At 41.0% G+C, this 22,298-nt stretch overlaps 1 protein-coding gene across 1 annotated transcript; it reads left to right on the top strand.

Moving 5' to 3' along the window:
- Positions 1–4,067: 4,067 nt before the first annotated feature.
- Positions 4,068–21,426, top strand: limd1a (LIM domains containing 1a). Its single transcript, XM_026293578.2, has 8 exons — positions 4,068–5,723; positions 10,422–10,523; positions 15,004–15,071; positions 16,219–16,281; positions 16,628–16,758; positions 17,839–17,890; positions 19,371–19,439; positions 20,069–21,426. Exons 1-8 carry the CDS (start codon positions 4,532–4,534, stop codon positions 20,201–20,203), a joined length of 1,812 nt encoding a protein of 603 aa, XP_026149363.1. The 5' UTR covers positions 4,068–4,531; the 3' UTR covers positions 20,204–21,426.
- The last annotated feature ends 872 nt before the right edge of the window (positions 21,427–22,298 follow it).

The raw sequence follows: 22,298 nt of genomic DNA on the forward strand, positions 1-22,298 counted from the left end.
AAGCTGTCTTATCAGCGTTCGTCTCCACTTCTGTTTCTGCTTTTAGCCGCGGAGCTCTTCTGAGCACCATACATGGGCCGCCGCTTGACTTCTGGATCCCTGTGCCATCAGAATATCTGTTAGCAGTAACTAAAGAGTCAAATGGGGTCCTGGATTTTTAACTCGCTACCACATCATGGTTCTCTGTTTCTGTACCCAGCCGATGTACCAGCTTGGTGTCTTTCTACACTGGGCCAACATGACTCAGCTATTAGCACTGTCCTGACAGAGCACACACACCGACAGCACTGAAATGTATCTATGTGTACACCCACTGGCCTATCTCTGTAAAGGCTGGGTGAGTAAGCAGATATTTGATATGTACAAACATTTTGTCTTTCACTCACATGCAGTGCCTGGTTCTCAGTTTCAGAGATTTTCAATAGCTGCATAAGAACATCGGATCATTTATCGGCGTTGATTTGATTTTATTTAAAAAAAGAAGCGTACTGAAAACAAAACAGGATGTTTCTCAGTGAGCTCCCTAACCTTTTTTCTATATTTCAGTGCAGTATCTCTGACCATCAGGTGACAGGAAAAGGCTCAGAGGAGAGACAGAAAAACAGGAAGAGAAACTAGGAATAGGAGGAGGGGAACGTTGAGCCAGAGCTGTGAAGTTATTCTATTGTCCAGACTGGACTTTTCTGATGCTGTCACAGCAAAAACAGAACATGGATTTCTGAGTAATAGTCCAAAATAGAGGGTCATTTTTTTCTTTTGTCATCTCACCTTTGTGTGTAAGAGATTATACTTATGGAAGGTAGTTTTTAACCCATGAGTTCTTACTATTATTGTGTTATTGCTGCAACTCTTCACACCTTTACTTCACTTTGCTACCTAGTAACACCAGCTAATAAACAGGTCTGAACCTGAACTGGCCTGAACGGGCAAACTGTAGCCATTTTTAGGGGAGCCTTAAAGCCTGGGAATGCTTCCCGGACTGACGGACCCACGTGTTTGAATGCACTGATATGTAGGATGTTTCTGAACAGTGTTTTTGTACAGTGAGCCAATGCATGTCCTCTAATAATGAATTTCCTCACTGACAATCCCTGTTGTCGTTTAACACATTTTGTCAGCTCTGCAGTTTCCATGACGACTAAGATTATACAATAGACAACAGTATTCCAAGGTGACTCACTTTTTCTAGACTGCAGTCGTAGTCTTTCTTGCACAAGATGCACAGCTTAATTTGTCTTTCAGTTAAGAAAATCACTCCCCTTCCTCTTGAGAAACTGCTGGTTTTAAAAAAAAAAAAAAAAGGGTGGAGCACAGAACTCAGTCTCAGTAACCCTCCTTTGCACCAGTCCATTTCCAGGACTGGGCTGTGTATTCTCAGGAGAATGCAGTAATGCCACAGCTCATTATCTTGCAGGCTGACCTCAAGCCTGGTAATTTGGTCATCCGCGGATGCTTTTTGTGCGTGTGTGTGTGTGTGTGTGTGAGCTCATTGCATAAGCAGATTGTCACTAGTCACTATAATTGTGTTGGGGATAAAAGCTAAAGTCTTGGCATGTATGTGGGTGCACCACACTTTCCAGTGTTATTAATTTATTGACCATACTTCTCCATAGTAACTTTGTTTTATTTTGTCATTTTGGCCATTAGTGAATGTAAAATAGGCTATGTCCAATTGGACAAGAACACTCGCACAGCTGTCTGAGCAAAAGCCAACATTTGCTGCTCTACTGGAATTGGACTTAGTTTTGCTGTTGCATATGTTTCTAAGTCAATTTAATTGCCTTATAGTAAAAGAAATGTGCTCCTAATCAATAGTCTAATGATAGAGGTTGTTATATGTTGGATTATTTAATAATGACAACTTATCTGACTGCTTGTTTTTGCCTGAAAGCAACAGATATCTGTATAAAACAATGACAACACAGCTTTTTAAACATCACAACTTTGTAAATGTGACATTAACCTGTTTATATTGCCAATTTATTAGTAAAAAAGTGTGTTTAGAGTGCACGGAGGCTGAGAAATAAAGGTCTAATTGGCATTATTGCTTTTTTCCCTTTATGAGGCACTAATGATTCAAACTGGCCAATTAACAATGGTGAAGTTAAATGATCTCAGGTTTTCCAAAACCCCTGCTGTTGTTAGCAGGTTTGATTTGAACTCACTTCACTGCTGCATGAAGCCATTGTAAAACACAAGAGCACTTTACTGTTAAAGATGTGTTTTATATTTGCTCAAAAATGAATATTACTAATGAAAATGAATATTATCTTAAACTGTATAAATGAATATGCAAGAAATAATCCCAATTTAGAAGAGATGGGAAGAGGCCAACACATATATAGCACCACCTTCTCTGTGAATAATGTTGGTTTGCATGTGATCAAATTATCTGTGCGTTTTACAACAATAATAGCCTTAGCTGTTTTTTGTGTTTGTCAAGAGAAAGTTGTACTCTGGTGAGCGTTTGCTAAACATACAGACGGCCATGCCTTATAAATCCTCTGTTTTAATTACAGCATCAACAGCAATGCTGAGCCGTACATCTTACTGTACCCCAGCTCTGTGGCCCATATTCCAGTCAGGGTCAGGACACAATGTGGGGGGGACACTGTGTGTGTGTGTGTGTGTGTGTGTGTGTGTGTGTATATTTATGTATGTGTGTGTGGTTGTATGTGTGTGTTCCATAAGCATCAGGAATGTGTGACGTCATTTGAGCGAAACAGAGGGGCACAGGCGCTGTAAATAGTCCCCTTTCACCACAAGTAAAACACACCCATACAGAGTACGTTATATTGGTTTGTACCACTTATGGACAGTATATAAATACATATATGTACATAAATTTTCATGTATAATCTATGGTTCCTCTGCATTGATTGATATATGGGAAAACTTGTCAAAGTGACGCAGGTTACAATTTAATCACCCAACTTTGTTGGTTAATCTTCGTCATTTGTATCTGCAGTATATAATTATACAAATAGCAAGATATATATGTATAAGTGAAGATTTTTTAGGCGCCAGCTTAAAACATTTTTTGACCAAATTAGGTATTCATTCCCACCAATTACTTTGCTTTCTTCTTCCTCCTCTTTTACCTGTCTAACCCAGGTTGAGTGGTTAGCACTGCTGCCTCACAGCAAGAAGGTTCCTGGTTTGAAACCCATCAGGGGCCTTTCTGTGTGGAGTCTGCATGTTCTCCCTGTGCTTGTGTGGGTTTTCTCCAGGTACTCTGGTTTCCTCCCACAGTCCAAAAACATGTATGTCAGGTTGATTGGTGACTCTAAATTGCCCATAGGAGTGAGTGTGAGTGTGTGTGGTTGTTTGTCTCTATGTGGCCCTGTGATGGACTGGGGACCTGTCCAGGGTGGACCCCTGCCTTTCACCCAGAGAGAGCTGGGATAGGCTCCAGCTGATCCCTGGGACCCTGGTTAGGAATAAGAAGGTATAGATGATGGGTGGCTTGATAAGATTATTAGTGGCAAATATATTTCAAGTATTAAGTTGCATATTAATGTATTTTATATTATTGGATTATAATTACTGATTATTAGAACATTACTTCAGCCCAGTGTTGCAACTGGTGATGGTTGAGCTCATGTTAACTACTTCATATAGACCTTCATACAATTTGAAGTACTTTACATATTGTTTGGTGACTTTTTAATTTCCCACTGGGGATCAATAAAGTTCTATTATTAGACTGCGTTTTTTTATTATCAATCTGACTCTGAAAAGTAACTAATAACTAAATGTGTAACCAAAATAGTACTCATGAGTAAACTTGGTGAAACTAACTTTTTAGTAAAATCTCAATAAGCCACCACGAATATCATGGAGCCAAAAGCTGCATATTGATAATATTAATATCGAAGTCTGGTTTTGTCGACCCCGTTATTGTGTCACTGCGCCTTTAACGACGAGCTGTTCTCTGTTTTCGGTCCCAACCGTCGACCGGTGGCCACGTTCGGCTCCGAGCTCTAACGGTCACCCCGCGGGCTGCTCCCTGACGGCAGCCTCCTCTGCCGGTTAGCTGCCCGTCGCCACGTTAACGACATTTTGGTCATTCCGGTACTTTGACTGAGTTTCGTTCCTAACGGGGGGGGGGAAGCAGAGGGTGAAGTTTTGAATGACGGTTCCCCGCTGGGACCGTACAGCGGGAGGAGGGGGCGGTGTGTGTGTGCGTGTGCGTGTGTGTGCGTGTGCGTGTGTGTGTGTGTGTGTGTGTGTGGGGTCGGCCGGGCCATCGGATCCGCTCCCGTTTATAACCAGAGGGCGGCTCGGAGCTGGAGACACTTTCACCGCAGAGGACGAGGAATTTGAAACTTTTTAATTATTCACCTCGAAGGACTAAAGGGACGGAAAAGTTGGAAATAAGGAGAGAAAAGTTTCAGTCCGGGTCTGGACTCTCCGTTCGGGACTACGAGCTGCTGGACTGTAAGCTAGTAATTCAAACTGGAGGTAATGTAGCTAGCCTTCGGACTTTACTTTACTTTCTTGAAGCTAGATACACGAAGTGTCCTCCAAAATGGATAAATACGAGGATTTGGGACTAGAGGCGAGCAAGTTTATCGAGGACCTGAACATGTACGAAGCATCCCGAGACGGTTTATTCCGAATGAGGAGGGATGCAGGAAATAACCCGGACTTTGAAGAGACGAGAAGGGTTTTTGCCTCGAAAATGACTAAAATACACATGCAGAAGCACCAAGAGGAGATGGCAAAAAACAACCAGGCCATTAAAATGAATGGGGGTCACAGTAATACTTATTACACCAAAGACAGGCCGCCCATCAGCAGCTACAGGCAGCCGGTTGAAGCGGCCGCGAAGCCCCCGATACTGTCTGGTCCTGTGCCGGGCACCGCGGGTGGAAGTCAGTACGCACAGTTTGATGGGCAGAAACACCACACAGGCATTCAGTCTGAACCTCCAGCAGGCAGGGCATATGGCTACGGAAACAATTACGATAATAAGGAGCGCTTAGAGTCCCAGTCATACCAGCACAGCACCCATACTCCCTCCAGCCCAGGAAACGCGTCTCATAGCGCGCCCACACACTCCCGTTACGCCGTGAGCCAGACGTCTTGGGCCCCATCCAGAGAGAGCCAATTTCCCTTATCTTTGTCTGAGTCTGGGAGTAGCAGTGCGTCTCAGCAGGAGCAGCAGCAGCAGCCGCAGCGCCTGCCTACACCCCCTGCAATCAGCAGTCTTCCATCCCAGCAGATTCAGTCTGTCACTCCTGTGAACCGGAGTCCACCCTCCACTGGCTCAGCAAAACCGAACTTCATCCCTCCCCTGCCTCTGAGTGCCTTCACCGGAGGGGCAGACCTCCACCTGCAGCAGTCTTCCACGCAGCCTGCAGCACATTGTGCACCACCCTCCCTCAGCCATAATGGTTCTGTGGCAGCCTCCCCTGCCCCACCTGTAACTTCTGAAACACCTCAAACCACAGTACCAATAATATCTGCAGCCTTGTGCCCTGGCAGTGTCTCAAAAAATAGCAGCCAGGCTCAAGTTCTGAGCCAAATACCAATCTGTGGACAGACCACCAGTGTTGAAGATGAAGTTGCGTGTTCCCCCAAGTCTGTCCAACTACCTGACCAGTCTCTGCTCACGCAACCTCCTGAACATGGTCCTTCAGCAGCTGAAATAAAACTAGAAGCTCTCACTAAAAGGCTGGAAAAAGAGATTGATGCCCAACCAAAGGCTGACTACTTTGGTAAGACATTTTAGACTACCAAAACCAACAAGGAAGCTTCTGTCAGTTAGGCCATTGCTGTAACGTCCATTGAACAACAGTGGCATCCACTTCCAGTTCAGACCATAAATCCACTTGTTTTTGACTTTGTCATCTTTCCTCTCTGTTTCCCCTACGCACAGACATACTGTGTTTCTATTTCAGTGGCTTAATGAGGAGAGCATCTCATTGGTTTTGATGACATTATTATGAGCAAAGAGATGTCATAGGAGGACTGTTTTTCTGTGTATTGCAATGGGAATCATTTTATTTTACATTTTTCTTTTAATTTTGTCATTGCTTTGGGCAGCTGCAACAAAGCCTTTAGGTGGGGCAAAGGCCAGACAAGGATGCTGCTCTTATCTCCTCCATTAGATTTAACAGTTTACTTTTAAGGCAACAGCGATAACTGCATTCATTAGTTAGAGCTCCATACCTTCTGCCATTTATGTGCTCCATTATTCTGTGGTTGTCTGAATGTTTATTCCCATGTGCAGTTTGTTTGACAGATAATGGCATTTGCTGTTTTTTCTAATGACATCTGACTATAGACCTTACACATTTCTCATTACGTGTAGTTTTGTAACTAGGATTATAACTAATACACCAGGTCACTTGTTGGGAAATAGATGTACGCAGGATTGGAGAAGAATGTCCATCATACAGTGGTGGCTTCTGTTTTTCATATCAGTGCCTGTAGCACTTGAACTGCTCTATCTGGACTGCAGGAGCTCTATCGGGATATAAATGCAGCGTTGAAAAAACACGTGCTTTGTGGTGACACCAGATGACAGGTTGTTGTCATTCTGCAGACAGGGTGTTTGTTGCACAGAAAGCTGGTGCTCATATGTTGGCCGGGTGGTTAGAGCCAAGGATGTTTGTGAAAATGGGACGCCCCAGTTCAGGAAACAATGATAGTTGGAGGGGAGGGAACGTCAGATAGGTGATATTGCGTTTGATTCCACAAAGCACCCAAAATTCACCCACCCACATATACTCAGCCCACCGTCACCTCGTCGCTGGAGGAATTTCCTGCTGGAGAGACACGATTGTACTTCACAGCCTTCCTCCGCCCCCCTGTATGCTTACATTGGTGTGTAAGAGAAGATGTTCTGGCGTACGCCGCCGTCACGAGGGGGCTCATAAATAGCATAGCAACCTGAATATTACAAATGTGTGGGAGAACAGTGAGCAGTCAGCAGAAGTGTAGGTTTAAAGTAATACACTGTATGTGTTCTTTCACATGCACATTCCCACATAGCCCACACATGGTTCCTGGATGGTGATTTCCACCAGAACATGGCTCATCCTCTGAGTCATGTTCTTTTTAGGGCAGAGAAACTCATGTGGGCTCGTTTACTTCACAAAACTTTAATATCCATATTTCCGTATCAAAGGTTAATATGCAAGTCTTCAGACTTTTGCACTTTTTAAGTGTTGTCACATTTTAATCCCAATTATATTTGTAAATTGTTAAGCTAATAAAAGCTTAGATCTTTATCTGTCCATCAGGACTGAATATAATGGGCTTTTAAAAGTCTCTGCTGTCGGAGCTGTGGTAGTTTTTAACCGATCCAGTGTCCACACACAGAGCTGGATCCATCAGAGTTCTTGAATATACACTTAGTGCTGATTGGCATAACTGCATCTGGAGGTTCTGGGAAAATGAGTCCAGTGCCAAATGGCTGCACCAGGGGAACACTGAGGAATGTCTGAACTAAGAGAACAAGGAATTTTAGAAATGAGGTCTTAAGATACAAAGGGGAGGGGAGTCCCAGACAAATCTAGAGGTGCCTGCAGTGCAGCTGAATGGATGAGTGGACAAACAGAGATTTAGGGACAAATTCATGGATGCTTCTTTGTACTTGGCCACAAGAGCCTGAGAGGATGTGAGATTTATAGACAAGTTCATCCAAGAGGGGATAAGTGGTGGGATATCCCAGCATTCTGCCTTCCCTCTGCCTCTGACTTTCACAGACACACACTGAGTGAGGCATTTAGTTTTGTGTTAAGATGGGACATTAATTTTTCCCATCTGGCTGTTGAAGGGAAAGTTTCGTCTTAACTCTTCCCAGAGATTCTTGGCTTCTGCTCTGCTATGGCTCTTGGAGGCTGACTTTTATGTGTGTGTGCATGCGTGTAGTTGTGCGTGTGTGTTTGTGCGTGTAAACGTGTCCTCTAATGCATGTCTCTGTCGTAGTTTGTCTACTAATATATGGCCTGCGGTATTTTACTGAATTTAATATGCTATGTCACTTCTGGGTGTGGTGTCTGGCTTTGGTAAGAAATAAGAAAATGATGCCATACGTGACACAGCACACAGTATGTTTCACTGAATGAGAGGATGATCTACATACTTTCGCTCCTTTCAATGATAAAGTTACAGCATGAGATGGATGTGTCAGAGATTGAAAAGTTCGCTTTCATTGCTCAGTGCGTTGAAATTATACTTAAAACTCCTGATGCTTGGGGCTAATAGTAGATATGGTAACATTAGTAGCACTATCATAAGCTGTGAGCTGGGTACATGCCTTAAACCAACCTGTGTGAGTTCCATGATTTGCAAACGAGATTGAGGATAAAATAGTTAGTATCTGAGCAAAGCAGTCAGAATAGTTTACCAAACGTAACTAATAAACATTTAATATCATTAGCCAAAACAGTGAACATAGTTACCTAAGGTCAGGGGATGCACCTGTGAAATAGGTGATACATGTTTAAACTAATTTGAAAGCCTCAAACTAGTGGATAAACAGTAAATCTCACCCGATTAGGACATGGTGGCACATCAAAAAGAAAAAGATGAGGAATCACACGACGATCTAGTAAATGTTTCACGTAAATGTGTTAATGTACATACTTTGGCTAAGTCATCATTCCATCGCTTTGGCAGATGGTTAGTATATAAATCTGAAAACCTGGGGGTTTAGTTTTCAGTCAGTGGCATTTTGGCCTGAAAGCAGCCGTCCACAGGGAGTTTTGACAGCTGGGAAAGGTGAGAGAGGGGGATACGGAGAGTGAGGTTTGGGGTGCATGTTTTGATTCCCCTCCCCCAACTTGCAGCAGGCAGTCAGTCCCCTGAATACTCACACTGTTTAGGAATATGGGACTCTGGCCATCAACAAATTTGTAGGGGCCTAGATGGCGAGGTAGGTTACGATACAAACAGAGTCCTAAACAGAATAAGAAAAAAGAGATGGGCCCTTCACTGCATTTTTGTTGTTGTGTGGTACATAGCACTTAAAGGAAAAAGTCCTGAAAGCTGTACTTGGGTTGTGTGTGTAATATATTCCTGAGAATCACATTCCTGCTTATTGTTTGACATGAACAGTTTGTAGTCAAAACCTACAGAAAAAAAGATGTGAAAGAATTTAAAAGACCTTGTTCATTTCAGTAGTAGCAGGCATTATTACCTTATTGTGTTTTCATGTAAACAAAATAGCTTACATAAGAAGAACATTCTTTTGAATTCTAATAATATCCTTCTATTATCTCTAAATCTTTTTTCCAGCCATTTGGGGCCCCTGATAATGTGTCTGCTCTTGGGGCTTTAGTTGAATTATATATAGCCCAATTGTATGTTGTACTGCTGAGTGTCTTTGAGCAGAAACAGTTGAGGAGCGTTATTAAATTTAACAGTGTGTGTTTTTGGAGGAGGCAGCCGCGTGATGTATGTTGGATACAGTGAAAACAGAAGTTTCTTTGTCAGTGTTCGAGGAGGAGCTGGACTGGGCTGGGCCAGGCTGCGCTCCTTTTACTGAGCTGTACTTCTCTGTCTCCAGGGCGTCTTGTATAAAAACATTCACATACAAATAACCTCATGGACACACAGACACACGTCCTCACACTAAATGAAAAACCTGTGGTCTCAGTGTCATCGTCCCCTTCCGTTACTACTCTAACTACCTGACTACCCATTAGGAGCAGCAGCAATGGATCTTATCGTCTGTCACAGTCTGTATGTCAGTTGTCAAACCATGTCATTGACTGTATATTATGAGTAAGAGATGGAGCTTGACAGAGAAGTTGGGCTGAGGAAAGATAATATTTTCATGTGAGATCTCAGAAAAGTACTGTTGCATCCTGTGCAGCTCCAGGTAAACAAAGTAGTTATATATTAATCACATTGGAGCCCCGTGTTGTTCATGAGATGTTCAAAATCCAAGGCGGTATTTTAAAAATAATTTCCTCTCCACCTTTGAATGGATTAATATTAGGTAGACTCATGTCATGACATCAAGCCACACAGACTGTGTGTGTTGTTAAGGGTTGGAACACTTTGATTGTTATCAGAGTTTTTAATAACAGACTTCTTAGTCTTTGAGCCAAGACAAATAAGCAAATAGGGATATATTTCCCCTGTCAATGATACAGACCGCTAACCTGCTTCCTGACTTGTGTGATGTTTTTTTTTTCTTTTTTTCTGTATCCATTGTTTTTACCTGGTTTAATCTGGATCATAGCTTCCACTATTGTGCCACAACAATTTATTAGTATTACCTAGACTTTGTATTCGTTTATGTCTTAGAATTATTTTAAGATATAGTGGTATGGAATACTATGGGTGGGTATAAAATAGTAGGATTAAATGGACAAATTGTGTTAATCTAACAGTATGAAGGGCATATTAGTGAAATGTGTGACGTGTCTGACTTGGTGATATTGTGTTTTTTGTTGCAGGAGTCTGTGTTAAGTGTAATAAAGCAGTGTATGGAGCCAGTCAGGCCTGCCAGGCTATGGGTAACCTCTACCATGACAGCTGCTTCACCTGCAGTGCTTGTAGTAAGTACACACACATACACAGCATACCTTCCAGAGTCCACTCAAACACTTTTATCTTGTTTTCCTTGGTTGATTCACAGATAAAGCTCCTGACTAATAGGCTACCAAAGACCCTAGTCTTCCTTGGATGAAAGTGGCACCCTCTTTTTCAGTTATTCACTGCCCTGAGCAAAAACACACAATTATTTAGGGATTACTGTCCTGTACTGCTGGTGTTTGGTTTCTGGGTGTGACAGTTACTGCTTCAGCCCACACAAAGACACAATTTTGTCGGCCTAATACATCCAACAGTCAGTGAAATCATTTGCAAATTCATACTCTAGATTGTGTTTATGAAGTGTATTCCAGTCCTGTGCAGAGCTTTAACTGGAAAAAAGATCAGCTTTTTAAATGAGAACTCATATGTAAGTGGGGTGGAACTTTCCAGCGTATATTGCATGGCACCTTTTATGAAGAAGGCATATTTTCACTACACTTAGTAGTGATTGTCAAAAACACTTTTAAGAACAGCATGAGTTTGTTCACATTTAACAATAATCCTCTAAAGTGTAAATTATTTCAACTTTTAAGACAGAATATGTAACTTAAATACCGGTACATCAAATTTTCACCGATCCAAAAACGTTCTGATAGAAACTGTTGCAGTGACATGTAAATAAATCATGCTACAGCAAAAGGACTTTGATATATGTATTGTATGTCAGTGTAGCATCTATCAGTGGTCTACTCATTAGAAGTAGCACTAGCCAGGTTTTTGGTTTTACGTTGTCACTTTACCTGACTGATTAGATACAGCTAGACATCAGGTGAGGTTCATTACCCTGGCTGTACTTGCTGATGTATGACTGACCTGATTCAGATCTGTCCCAATTATCAAACGGTTGGGTGTATTTGTTGCACTGGCATGACCTTCACTTAGGCTCATTATTCTGCAACATCTTTAACTCTGCTGGACAAGCCCACAGATGAATGATTAACATCCCTCTGTTTTCTTTACCTTACCTCCTGCATGTGTGTGTATATTTGTGTGTGAGTGAGTCAGAGGAGATGAAAAAGAGGAGACACATTGTGGTTCATGGATGAAAGTGGGGGAGAGAGGACTTTACACACCACATACCTCTCATAGCTTGCTTCCAAGTGAGGGTGTAAGGGTTGTGTTCACTGTGAGTCCCCCCCTCCAGTTCCCCTCCTCACGCCCCCCTCCTGGGGGAAGCATCTTAGCTGAGGAGGAATGCAGGAATAGGGGCCCCCAGTAGGTTGGGCTCCAGAGGACAGTGTGTGCTGTTATATCAGCTGTGTGCAATGAGATGGGAGTACAGTGCAGGACAGGGAGTCCATTCAGTTGGAGCACACCATCTTCCACAGGCAGCTGGCATGCAGGGGCGCACTGCTACATGCATATGTATTCATGCTTGTACCCACACATTCAAATATACAGTGCCTTAATGTCAGACATCCCTTTTCACTTTCCTCCAAAAACCTCTGTGTCAAAACAGTTGTCACACTTGTTGAGTTGCATAACGGGGCTTAATGGCCGGGAACTTCCTCGCACGCCCCCTCTTCATCAGTTCCCCCAAGGTAACTGAGAGGCAAGGGAAGATTCCTGCTGAGGAGCTCAGTCTGCGTGTCTGGGATTCAGCACTTCGCTGCAGGGGGGCTTTCCTCTAGGCTAATCATTGACTGTTTACCAACAGTTAAATCCTAATAGTAAAACCTAATTCCAGTCAGAGCTCTGTAGTCAGAAGAACTGGGTTAAATGGAAGCCAACTTAAAGCTGTGGGAAGCTCACACAGCAGTAATGCAAGTAAGAACATTGGCATACAGCCCCCTTCTCTGTTTCTGCTTTTCTAATATCAGCCCTTTATTCCAGCCAGTTTGTAGGCTTTGGAGAATACAGACAAGGATCTGATTAGTGCTGAAACCACTGGTATGTTCACATCTGTTGGGTAGATTGTCAGAACCTTGACCAAATGTCCCAGGTGCTGTTCACAGTCAGAGAAATGTAATCAGGCCGCCAGCAAGAACCTCTATGTTCAGGGAGGATTTTTTTTTTTTGTGCCAGTTTAACTTTTACGAAGGTCTTTAACATACATAGATTATCTTTACCAGGACTGGCAATTAGGTGATAATTAATGTCAAAGTAAACTGTCTACAAATGTGAAATTGGTACAAAAGAGATTTTTTTGTTTTGCTGAGACATCTAACTTAAATAATATACACACAGGAAACATGCAGGGTTAAAGCAGGATTAGGAAGTCATGACAGTGTCATTATGATTGTTCTTATTTTCTGAATGAGATTACATAGGGGAATTCACTGAATGTTTTAAATGGAAAATGGTCTCCTGTTTTGTTCCGGCCCTTAGGTATTTTACATTTTTATGAGAGTGCAATAGTCACAGTTCTTTCTGGCGCTTTTCAAACAGTTAGCCCTGGCTGCTGACTTTAATTAAGCTCTTATCTTTCCTCAAAGCTCAGAGCCTTCCCTCTCTGACTCACTGGGAAGAAAAGACAGGAATGTGAAGAAGAGAAATGGACCATATCTCACTTTCTTCCTCTCCATCCTGACCTCTGTTCTCTAGGGACACTATTCCAAGACTGTCTATCAGTAATTACCCAATGCCAGTTCTACACCTTGGCCCATCAAAATGACTTGTCTACTTTTAACATAGTTCATAGTTCAGTGACCCTTGGCATGACCTTGGTTACTGCATGAAAATGATTAATCTGCTAAAGTAATATAATGTAGTTGTGAATAATTGCTATAGTGAAATTTACGTGCTGTTGATTCAAATGGAAATATTAATTTCTTTAGTTTCTTTGTTCTTTTGACTGTATTGTACTTAAATTCATTTTTAAAGAACAGAGAAAGCCAAAAATAGGGGTTTTGGTAAGAGGAGACAGACCAGCCTGTACAGCTGAGCTCTTTTTCTCCCTTATTACACTAAAATATTCATTTTCTTCATTTTGTAGGATAATTGCAAATCAGTGTCCTAGGCATGGGCAGTATGGATGAATGTCTGTCACAGTATATGCATACATTTGTTTTGTGATATTTACAAATGGGATATAGTACATTTTGTGGAAAATCAACTGATAAACAATTCAGAGATTAAATAACCAAATAAAGGATGTCTGTTTTGAGTAATCGCATGAATGTAGAAATACGATAAAAATGTTGCCATAAATCAGTTCTGCAACATTACTTTGACAGTGTAATACCCCCAGAAATATAAAAGTGACAGCTGTCATAGTATATGTGATATGGCAAGAGCTAATCAAGAAACTAATCTTTTACGGTACTGTTATACATCACCTATTCCTGTGTCCATCATAGGCCAATTATGTGCCAAAGACATTTTGTTGACTTGTCGGTGGACTGTCAGTGAAAATGAATCTTATTTAAATTGCTCTGCGCTGTGTTTTTTGCCTATGACCATGTTTCTCCACTGGCTTTAGAATGAAAGAACATGAACCGTGTGGTTCTCAGTGGTTAAATGACTACGGGAGACTTTCTGGATACAAGTGATCAGATAAACAGAGCATGAGATGGGAGATAAAGAGGGCTCCTGTTCCCCAAGGTTAACCCCTCCTTATCCTTGCTGCTCCCTCCCTCACCTCCCCACTCAGAAAATGTGAGGAATGCTCTCTCTTCCGGTGGGACCTGGGCAAGAATAGCGAGTGAAGTGAGCAAGGAGGTTTTGCTGTGTGTGTATGCATGTGTGAGATTGTGAGAGCTCAGCCTTCCTTATGTAAATCACTGTTTCTGTTTGCTTTAGATTAGAGTTCGGGTTAAGGTTTAGGGTTAGGCAAGTAGTGGTTACGATTAAGGTTAGAGTAAGTCTCCAAGAAATGAATGTAATGTCCCCTTGAGGAATGACGACAAAAGTGTGTGTGTGTGTGTGTGTGTGTGTGTGTGTGTGTGTGTGTGCTGCTTTAAGAAGCCGGATCCAGACCATAGAACAATTAAAGCACAGACAGGCAGGAAGCTCATCCAGCATGTGGAAAGGCATCAGACAGGAACAAAGAAGAAGAAAAAGCAGGTCATCGCAGATCTTGGTCTGTGGTTATGAAATCCAATAAAGCAGATTGTTTAATCTGTTGCATCTGTGCAGTAATTAGATTTAATCAACATTTTACTCACGTGTTTGATCCAGATGTGTCCTCTGTACTACTGCAGCCTGCTCTATGTCCAGCAATATTATACTAAGACACCAGCACCATAGATTCATTTATTTGATTTATCTGCCTGAAATTCAACTGAATATTGCACGAGGGTCTATTACCTTTGAATGGCTGTAATAAATCACCACAATCTGCATGCATTAATGCTGTTGCTATTTTCTGAGACCCTTCTCATCATGAACAAAGATTTTCCACTAAGATATTTCAATATTCTGCTACTGCCTTACCCTTTCTACTCTGATTTAATCTACTTACTGTATTTTCATAGTAAAAATGTTTTCTGTTCTTTTCTGCAGGTCGAAGGCTGAGAGGAAAAGCTTTCTATTACGTAGGAGGGAAGGTTTTCTGTGAAGAAGACTTTCTGGTGAGTAGTCAATAGTAAACCTCTACTGCTTTTTGTTACCGTTTTCTGTAACTTCAAATTACATTAGGTTGACATAACACGCAGTATGTTTTTCATAATGAGCTGCAAGTTTTACAAATCTCTCTTTATTTGTGATGAATAAGGAACCATCCCCTTATATTTCAACTTAAATCACTATTTATCAGGAGCATTAGGTTCATTAGATTAAATTCTGCCTTTAAAATGTCAGCCTTCAACTTAAATGCCAAATGTAGATCAGAGACTTTGACCTTGTGCCCCAGTTTCTAACAACTAATACAGCGGATTCATATCAGTTTCCTCCCCTGAGTGGGACTGTAAGGTCAGTAACTGGAGAAGCTGCTTTGCTATAGTTTATGGGTTGTAGGGTGGTTAGTTCATTCACACCAGTGTGACTGCATGTACTTGGCAAAATGAAAGAATCTTCAATATGCAAAATTACAGGCTGTACATTAAGCATGGACGAAACCCTCTTGGTAAAATTTGTCTTTATTTTGCAGTCAATGTACATGTTGTGTTTTCATGAAAAATCAACGCTTTTATTATTTGCTGCAAGTATTTTCTAGAATCATCCTAGTATTCACACTGTCAAAAGCTCTGTGCATGTTTACCCCAGGAGCTCTCTCTGTATAAAACCATATCTAATTGCTCTTCTACCAAAAGCTTTTAGTTGCTCAATTAAAGTCAGTGTTTATACTGAATTGAATATGCTCTGCTTTCTCTATGTGCTGTTGATTATGCCTACTCTTCTACCAGGCTGGTTAGTGTGGCCTCACCTCACTGAACATACTCATGGAAAATAACAAATGAAAATAAATAATAATAATAATCAATAATGAGCTGAGTGGCTCTAATACTGTAACAGTTAAATGCTAATGATGGGAACTATACCACAGTGATTTTTAAAGACCTTTTACATTGTAATTTTTAACAATGGCAACAAACCTAACATAAAAAACTGTGCTTCTGGCTTTGGGGGGTGGGTCTTTATAATTGTGCTAAATCATACAGGATTATGCCTGGGAGTCTGGGGAGTGTAATACTCAGTCTGAGAGTCAGAGATTTCATTCATCCATTGAAGAACCAAATTCCAGTGGCATCACTGTTGTCTTTTCTCTGTCTGGTAAAGTACTCTGGTTTCCAGCAGTCTGCGGACAAGTGCAGTGCTTGCGGACATCTGATCATGGACATGGTGAGTGTCTGGTACTCCTTTCCAGTTGTGTGTGGTTTGATGTGTGGGTCAGGACCAGGTGATCTCAACAGAAACTGCAACCAAAATGAGCTTTTTGTGGCCAAATCTGGATGAAAACTCAAGAGAAAGCCCAGGCTTGTGCACATGTGGCACAAGCTACACTAGCCACATGTGCAGACACACAATGTCAAGTACAGAAATGATGCAAGAAATGTCGCATTTCTATTGCATTGCCTCATCTTTTCATCTAAATATTTGACATGCTGTATCAGTTCTATTTTTATTCTATTAGCTAGAATAGCAGTAACATAATGTTCTGATATTCTTTGCTCATTATTTTCTGTAGATTCTGCAGGCCCTCGGGAAGTCGTACCACCCTGGCTGTTTCCGCTGTGTCATCTGTAATGAGAGCCTTGATGGAGTGCCCTTCACTGTGGACACCGAGAATAAGATCTACTGTGTCAAAGACTACCACAGGTGAGTGTCACTTGTTGCACAGTAGTTCAAAGTAAGACCTGCATGACCTGAATTTATCAGAAACTACCAAAGTAGTTTTGGGTGACACTGGAAAAAATGTCTACTGTAGGTTTCATATTGCAAGTTAAATCCTAGCACAGCCCCTGAACTTGTCCTGGCTGCTGCAGGATCAGCCTGAGAAGGTCTGCACAGACTGACAGGGTAGCTCTCTGCCACGTGTGGCAGACACATGAGAGTTTGAGTCTTGGGGAAAGGAAGGGGCTGGAGAAAAGATCACTGTCCAGTTAGAGGTGTGAAAAGTGGCATGTAGCCATTGCTGCTCTCATCCAAATTCAACATTAATATGTTTTATAAGGACAAACACAGAGCATTAAGCATCTAGGTGTAAAATCAGGGTTTTGTTAGTGTGAGGAAAATTACTGTTATGCCTGTTAGCCACTTGTAAAAACTGCATTAGCTGCATTATGAATAATGAGTAACAGCACCTGTAGTACCTCCAGCTCAACAGCAGCTCTGCAGTTCCAGCCATTCCTCTCTGCTGGGACAATATGTACTGCACGGCCGAGCACATGGCAGAATAGTGTCTGGCAGCTCCCACATATTCTCCATGCTGATTAAATCAGGCAAATCTTATTGTGTATACAGTATGTGTTTGACTTTTAGACACAGTCATGCCCATCCACACTGAGAGGCCCTTTGTTATTTCCACAGACAGCCAGGTGCCAGCCATGTGTGTGGAAATAATGAATCCTTTTTGCTTTTCTACTCCTTTTTGAATTCAGGAAGTCACGTGTGTGAGGTAGAAGCCAGCACATCTGCAAACCTGGCATCTCATGAGTCGGATCGCAATCTTGAATTTAGTCAGAGTTAAGAGAGTGGAAGCTCACCAGGTTTAAGGCTTAAGAAAGGAACACTGAATTCTGTTCTTTATGCTTTCACTGCAAAGAATGAGAGTCTGATGAGGTCACTTGACTGAAGTGATCTAAATTCACTTTATTCAGTGGAGTTCAACTGAGTTTATGTGTTTTAGTGTACTTAAATCTATAAAAACTTATTTTTGTTTTGATTTCACTATTCCAGGGTTTTGGCCCCCAAATGTGCAGCCTGTAACCAGCCCATCCTGCCCTCAGAGGTAAGCTCCAGTCATTTATAAAATTAAGAATATTAGATTATTATATTTATTATAATTCTAATCTTAGAACATTTTATTATAACATACTGCCAAAGTCACAGTTGCCAGTTTTAATCCTTAGAAGAGATTTGTGTCGACCGACATGTATATGATCATGTTCTTGTGTTGAGGTTAAGCTTTTAGTATATGCTTTGAATACTTCAGTTCATATTGCTGCATAATGACATTAGGAAAAAGCTCTAGCAATGAGTCCAATACCAATATTATCCTCATATCATGTACCCATGTGTATGTATTTTCTGTGATTATGTTTTTAACTGAAGCCGTATGAGTTAGTCAAAAGTTTAAATTTTTTGGGACATGTTCTGTCTTTGTTAGTGAGCTGACACTATAGAGATAACAGGAAGTGAGGGAATAAAGGTTGTTGTGATTCACAATCAGCACCTTAACCACCATGACACAATGTAGACGAGCTCTGTTACCCCAGCCACAAATACAACACTTCTGGCCGACTCCAACTGGAGGCTGATTGGGCACTGTGGGAATCCAAATGAAACCAAATGTGAGCAGTGACTGTCATATGGTTCCAGCTAGTATTTTGGAATCACATCCTGTCAAAGCCACTAGAACAGTTAACTCATTTTTAAATCCCCGTAACATGAATTTAACCATATCTTCATTACATCTAGAAGCTGTGTTCACCTTCGGTCAACATGAATTCAGCAGATTTGACATCTTTATCTGCTCATGTTTACTCACTTATGACCCAAACAATTTAGCTGTACAAAGATAAATTCAATAAAGCCATATTTCCCAGTAGTTTACAGGTCAACACAATGTCAGGCCTAATATCTCTGGTAATGTAAAAGGAAGTGCAGCTGGATAGTAGGGAGAAGTATGAATCACACACAGGCAGCACATGCTGGCAAAAGCAAAAGAAATGTCCAAAATTAGAGTTGACTTTGCTGGAATGTCCCATGCCCTCCCCTTTTAGTAAGCAGTAAGGCCGGTATTTAGAGGAGAGGTACTGTGTGTCATTGTGTGTGTGTGTGTGTGTGTGTGTGTACAAGGGTGAGGGGCTTTTAGTCTGTCTTTTGCCTTTATGTAACTGAAAACATAGATTACTGAAAAAGAAATGCACTTATGAATGTACAGATATAGTCTTTGTAAATGATGTGCTCCAGTCAATGGCTCTCAGCAACATTATTTTGGGTCTATATCTGTTTGCCAATTTGGTTTCTAAGCCCCGTTTTGTGACAGAGATCGCAAGTGTTATTTCGTGTTTTTCAGCAGTTAATTCAGAAGTGCTAATGAAAGTTCAGTCAGGCAGCAATGGAATGGGTCTGTACTTAAAGTACAGACAATTCAGCTCTCGGCTTACATCAGCCTACTCACGCTTTTTATTGATCTTTTGAAGCTTTTGTCAGACCAAGAATGTGAGCAGAATAAGACGCTCGTGTTTGTCGTGAATTCTTTCCAGGGATCTGATGAAACTATTCGAGTTGTATCCATGGACAAAGACTATCATGTGGAGTGCTATCACTGTGAGGTGGGTAAAAGCATGACTGAAAATGAAGCTTGGCATTTGAACATGTGTGCTTAGTGGCAGTGGGCCAGGGACCCTCTGAATGTTTCATTAACAGAAATCATAATGAGTAGTTTTGGTGGTAATTATATACTGCTGAGGAGAGCAGGTATGTGACACCTAATCATCACTGTCATCATCGTTTTACTCAAGCGCTTTTTTGCCCAGTGCTGATTGACAGTTGCTGTTCTTTCACTTCATGTAAATAAAAATCAGTGGGCTGTGAGGAGCAACTTCCTGTTAGTGTTTAACTGTTTAGTGTGTGTGTCCTCACAAGTGATTGGTAATGTTTTAAACAGTTTAGAGAGGAGCATGTTCATGTTAGAATTAGAATTTAACCTCTAAACAATAATTTTCTTTCTTGTAAGCCATGTAGCAGATAAATCAGTCATACATTTACCAAAAATGAGGTTTAACCTTTCTGTAAATGTAGAAATTAACTGTTCTAACTGCCTAATGTGTGCACTTTAAAGAAGATTATTACTCTTTCAGTGGTTGGAAGTGAGGTGAATACAGCAGAAATCAGAACAGTTATCCTCCCATCCATCTGTTCAAGCTCATTCATTGATGCGTCCCTCTCATCATGTTTTTAGGACTGTAAGATGGAGCTTAATGACGAAGAGGGTCACCGCTGCTACCCTCTGAACGGCCACCTTCTCTGCCACTCCTGCCACCTGAAGCATATCGAGCCCAGCTGTTCCTCTCCCATTGCCGCCACCTCCTACTAACCCTAATACAGGCAGAGGGAGACACCTGGTGGATTTGTTGAGGAGCTGCCAAAGAGTGACTTGGACAGCAGGAGCAGATATGAATAGATTTTCTTGCAGAGACTTAATTAATGTAATATCCCAGACCATGCTATGGTTTTGTGTTTGCTTTGACAGGAATGTTAATGAAGTCTCCACAGAACAGTAAAAGAGTTGTGAGCCGGTAATATTGTCATACACCAAAGGTCTACTTTGCAGTGAGGTGCTGCACTTTACCTGCTGCATACTGACTTTGCAGAAGAGTTTGCGGTTACATTGGGCGTATAAGTATCTTATGGCCAACTTCTTTTAGTTACAGTGTGCCTTCAGCTTAACATTCACACTTTTGCTGTGAAATTAAGTTAAAATTTGATCCCTAAGTCATTTGTCCATAGGTTCTAATAGGGATGATGATTTACACAAATAAGGATGAAGTCTGCTATTAAATGTGACACAAATCGCAGGTACCTGATGTTACTGTCAGATAAAAAGGATGCATTGCTGCTCATTAACATTTAAATAGAATGGTTCAGTTATATGATATTCTGCTTCATGGAATAAATGAAGGCTGTTCACAGTATTAACATGGATGCCATTTTTCTTCCATTCTGTAGAGAGAATCAGATTCTACATGCAGAAACAGTTGGTAGCAGGTATACAAGATCTTTTTTTATTATGTTATTGTAAAAAAAAAAATCAACAGTATTTTTTTCTTCAAACATCTTTGTATGCAAGTTCATTTTTTGCCTTGTGGCTATGTTAGGGGATCACACAACTACCCCTCTACATTTTGTTAAAGGCCTCATTTTGTTCATTTTTCATATGCAAATACAGGTATACATTAAATTATATCAAATAACTTTTTAACGAAACAATGTCATAGAAATGTTAAACCGTCATTGTCCTTTGTGTGCAGATCGTTTCAGTCATACAGAATATTTTTATGGCTTCTTTTTCATTAATTCTGAGCAAGAAGTTGACTGAGGTTCTACTGTTCTGTAGTGAATAAACAGGCTTTCTTTGTCACGCACCGTCTGTTCTAAGCACTTAGAGTTAAAATGTTGATATTAGGCCTGTAGATTTAGGTAGTATCTTGTTACATTTTCAAGCATTGTGTATTTTAAAAGATAAATATTATAGACCGATATTCATTTACTTTTGTTTCAATACTATTTTGTGCAAAATTCTTAATATGCTAATTTGATTTACATTTGAAAAAGCAACAGGCTGGACTTTGTACGGTTGCTGTCCACGTTAATCATGTTTTGTCATTTGTTTTACTAATTTAATACTTAGATTGCTTGTCATTTGAAGTCCCATAGACAACTGTAGATTAAGATAAAGAGCAAATATATACATATGGTTTGTGAGAAAATATTTAATAAATGCATTGCAATTTGCTGACTTTGTTTTTATAGAGAAAGCTGAATGAATAACAAACCATATAATGTTTTTAGTCCAGACAATTAACTTGTACTCTTAGATCTGCTTCATAATTATTAATATTTATGCATTACTGTTCACAGTCCACAGTGTAATTCATGCAGCTGTCTGTCCACGGCGTGGATGCTCATTTATGTGAGGGCAAACATTACTCCTAGGGTTTGGTAATGCACCCATGTCAACTTCCCAAGTCTAGTGCACATAAACTGCAGGCCAGGTCTGGTATGTCTGCAGATTATCTGCTTTCTTTGATCTAGAAATGACCTCTGTAGTGGAGACTTATCACATCTTGAACCACGGAAGCATTTGAACTAACAACAAATTCAACCTAGAGTTCTTGTGATTAGTTGCTTAAAGTCCGACCAAGCAGTCTAAACCAGGGGTGTCAAACTCATTTTAGGTCAGGGGCCATATGGAGGAAAATCTATTCCCAAGTGGGCCGGACCGGACCGACAAAGCAGCTAGCTCCGGGCCAGCTGACAGGTGTAGGCCTACTTGCTCAACCCCGGTATAAACAGTTTGCCTGCTTAACATAATTGCTATTGCGACACCCAGTGGACACATTTAGAACAGCAGTTTCTTTCATTGAAAAATTGCAGCTAATTTAAACTTCAAATCATCTTGCGGGCCGGAT

This window comes from Mastacembelus armatus, chromosome 16 (assembly GCF_900324485.2).
Source record: "Mastacembelus armatus chromosome 16, fMasArm1.2, whole genome shotgun sequence".
Lineage (NCBI taxonomy): Eukaryota > Metazoa > Chordata > Actinopteri > Synbranchiformes > Mastacembelidae > Mastacembelus > Mastacembelus armatus.

Bases quoted from the DNA above. Each gene is read 5' to 3' on its own strand.
- limd1a (XM_026293578.2), top strand. From the start codon at position 4,532: ATGGATAAATACGAGGATTTGGGACTAGAGGCGAGCAAGTTTATCGAG. The intron at 16,759-17,838 runs GTGAGTGTCACT...TCACTATTCCAG, and splicing joins TGTGTCAAAGACTACCACAG to GGTTTTGGCCCCCAAATGTG. The intron at 17,891-19,370 runs GTAAGCTCCAGT...AATTCTTTCCAG, and splicing joins AGCCCATCCTGCCCTCAGAG to GGATCTGATGAAACTATTCG.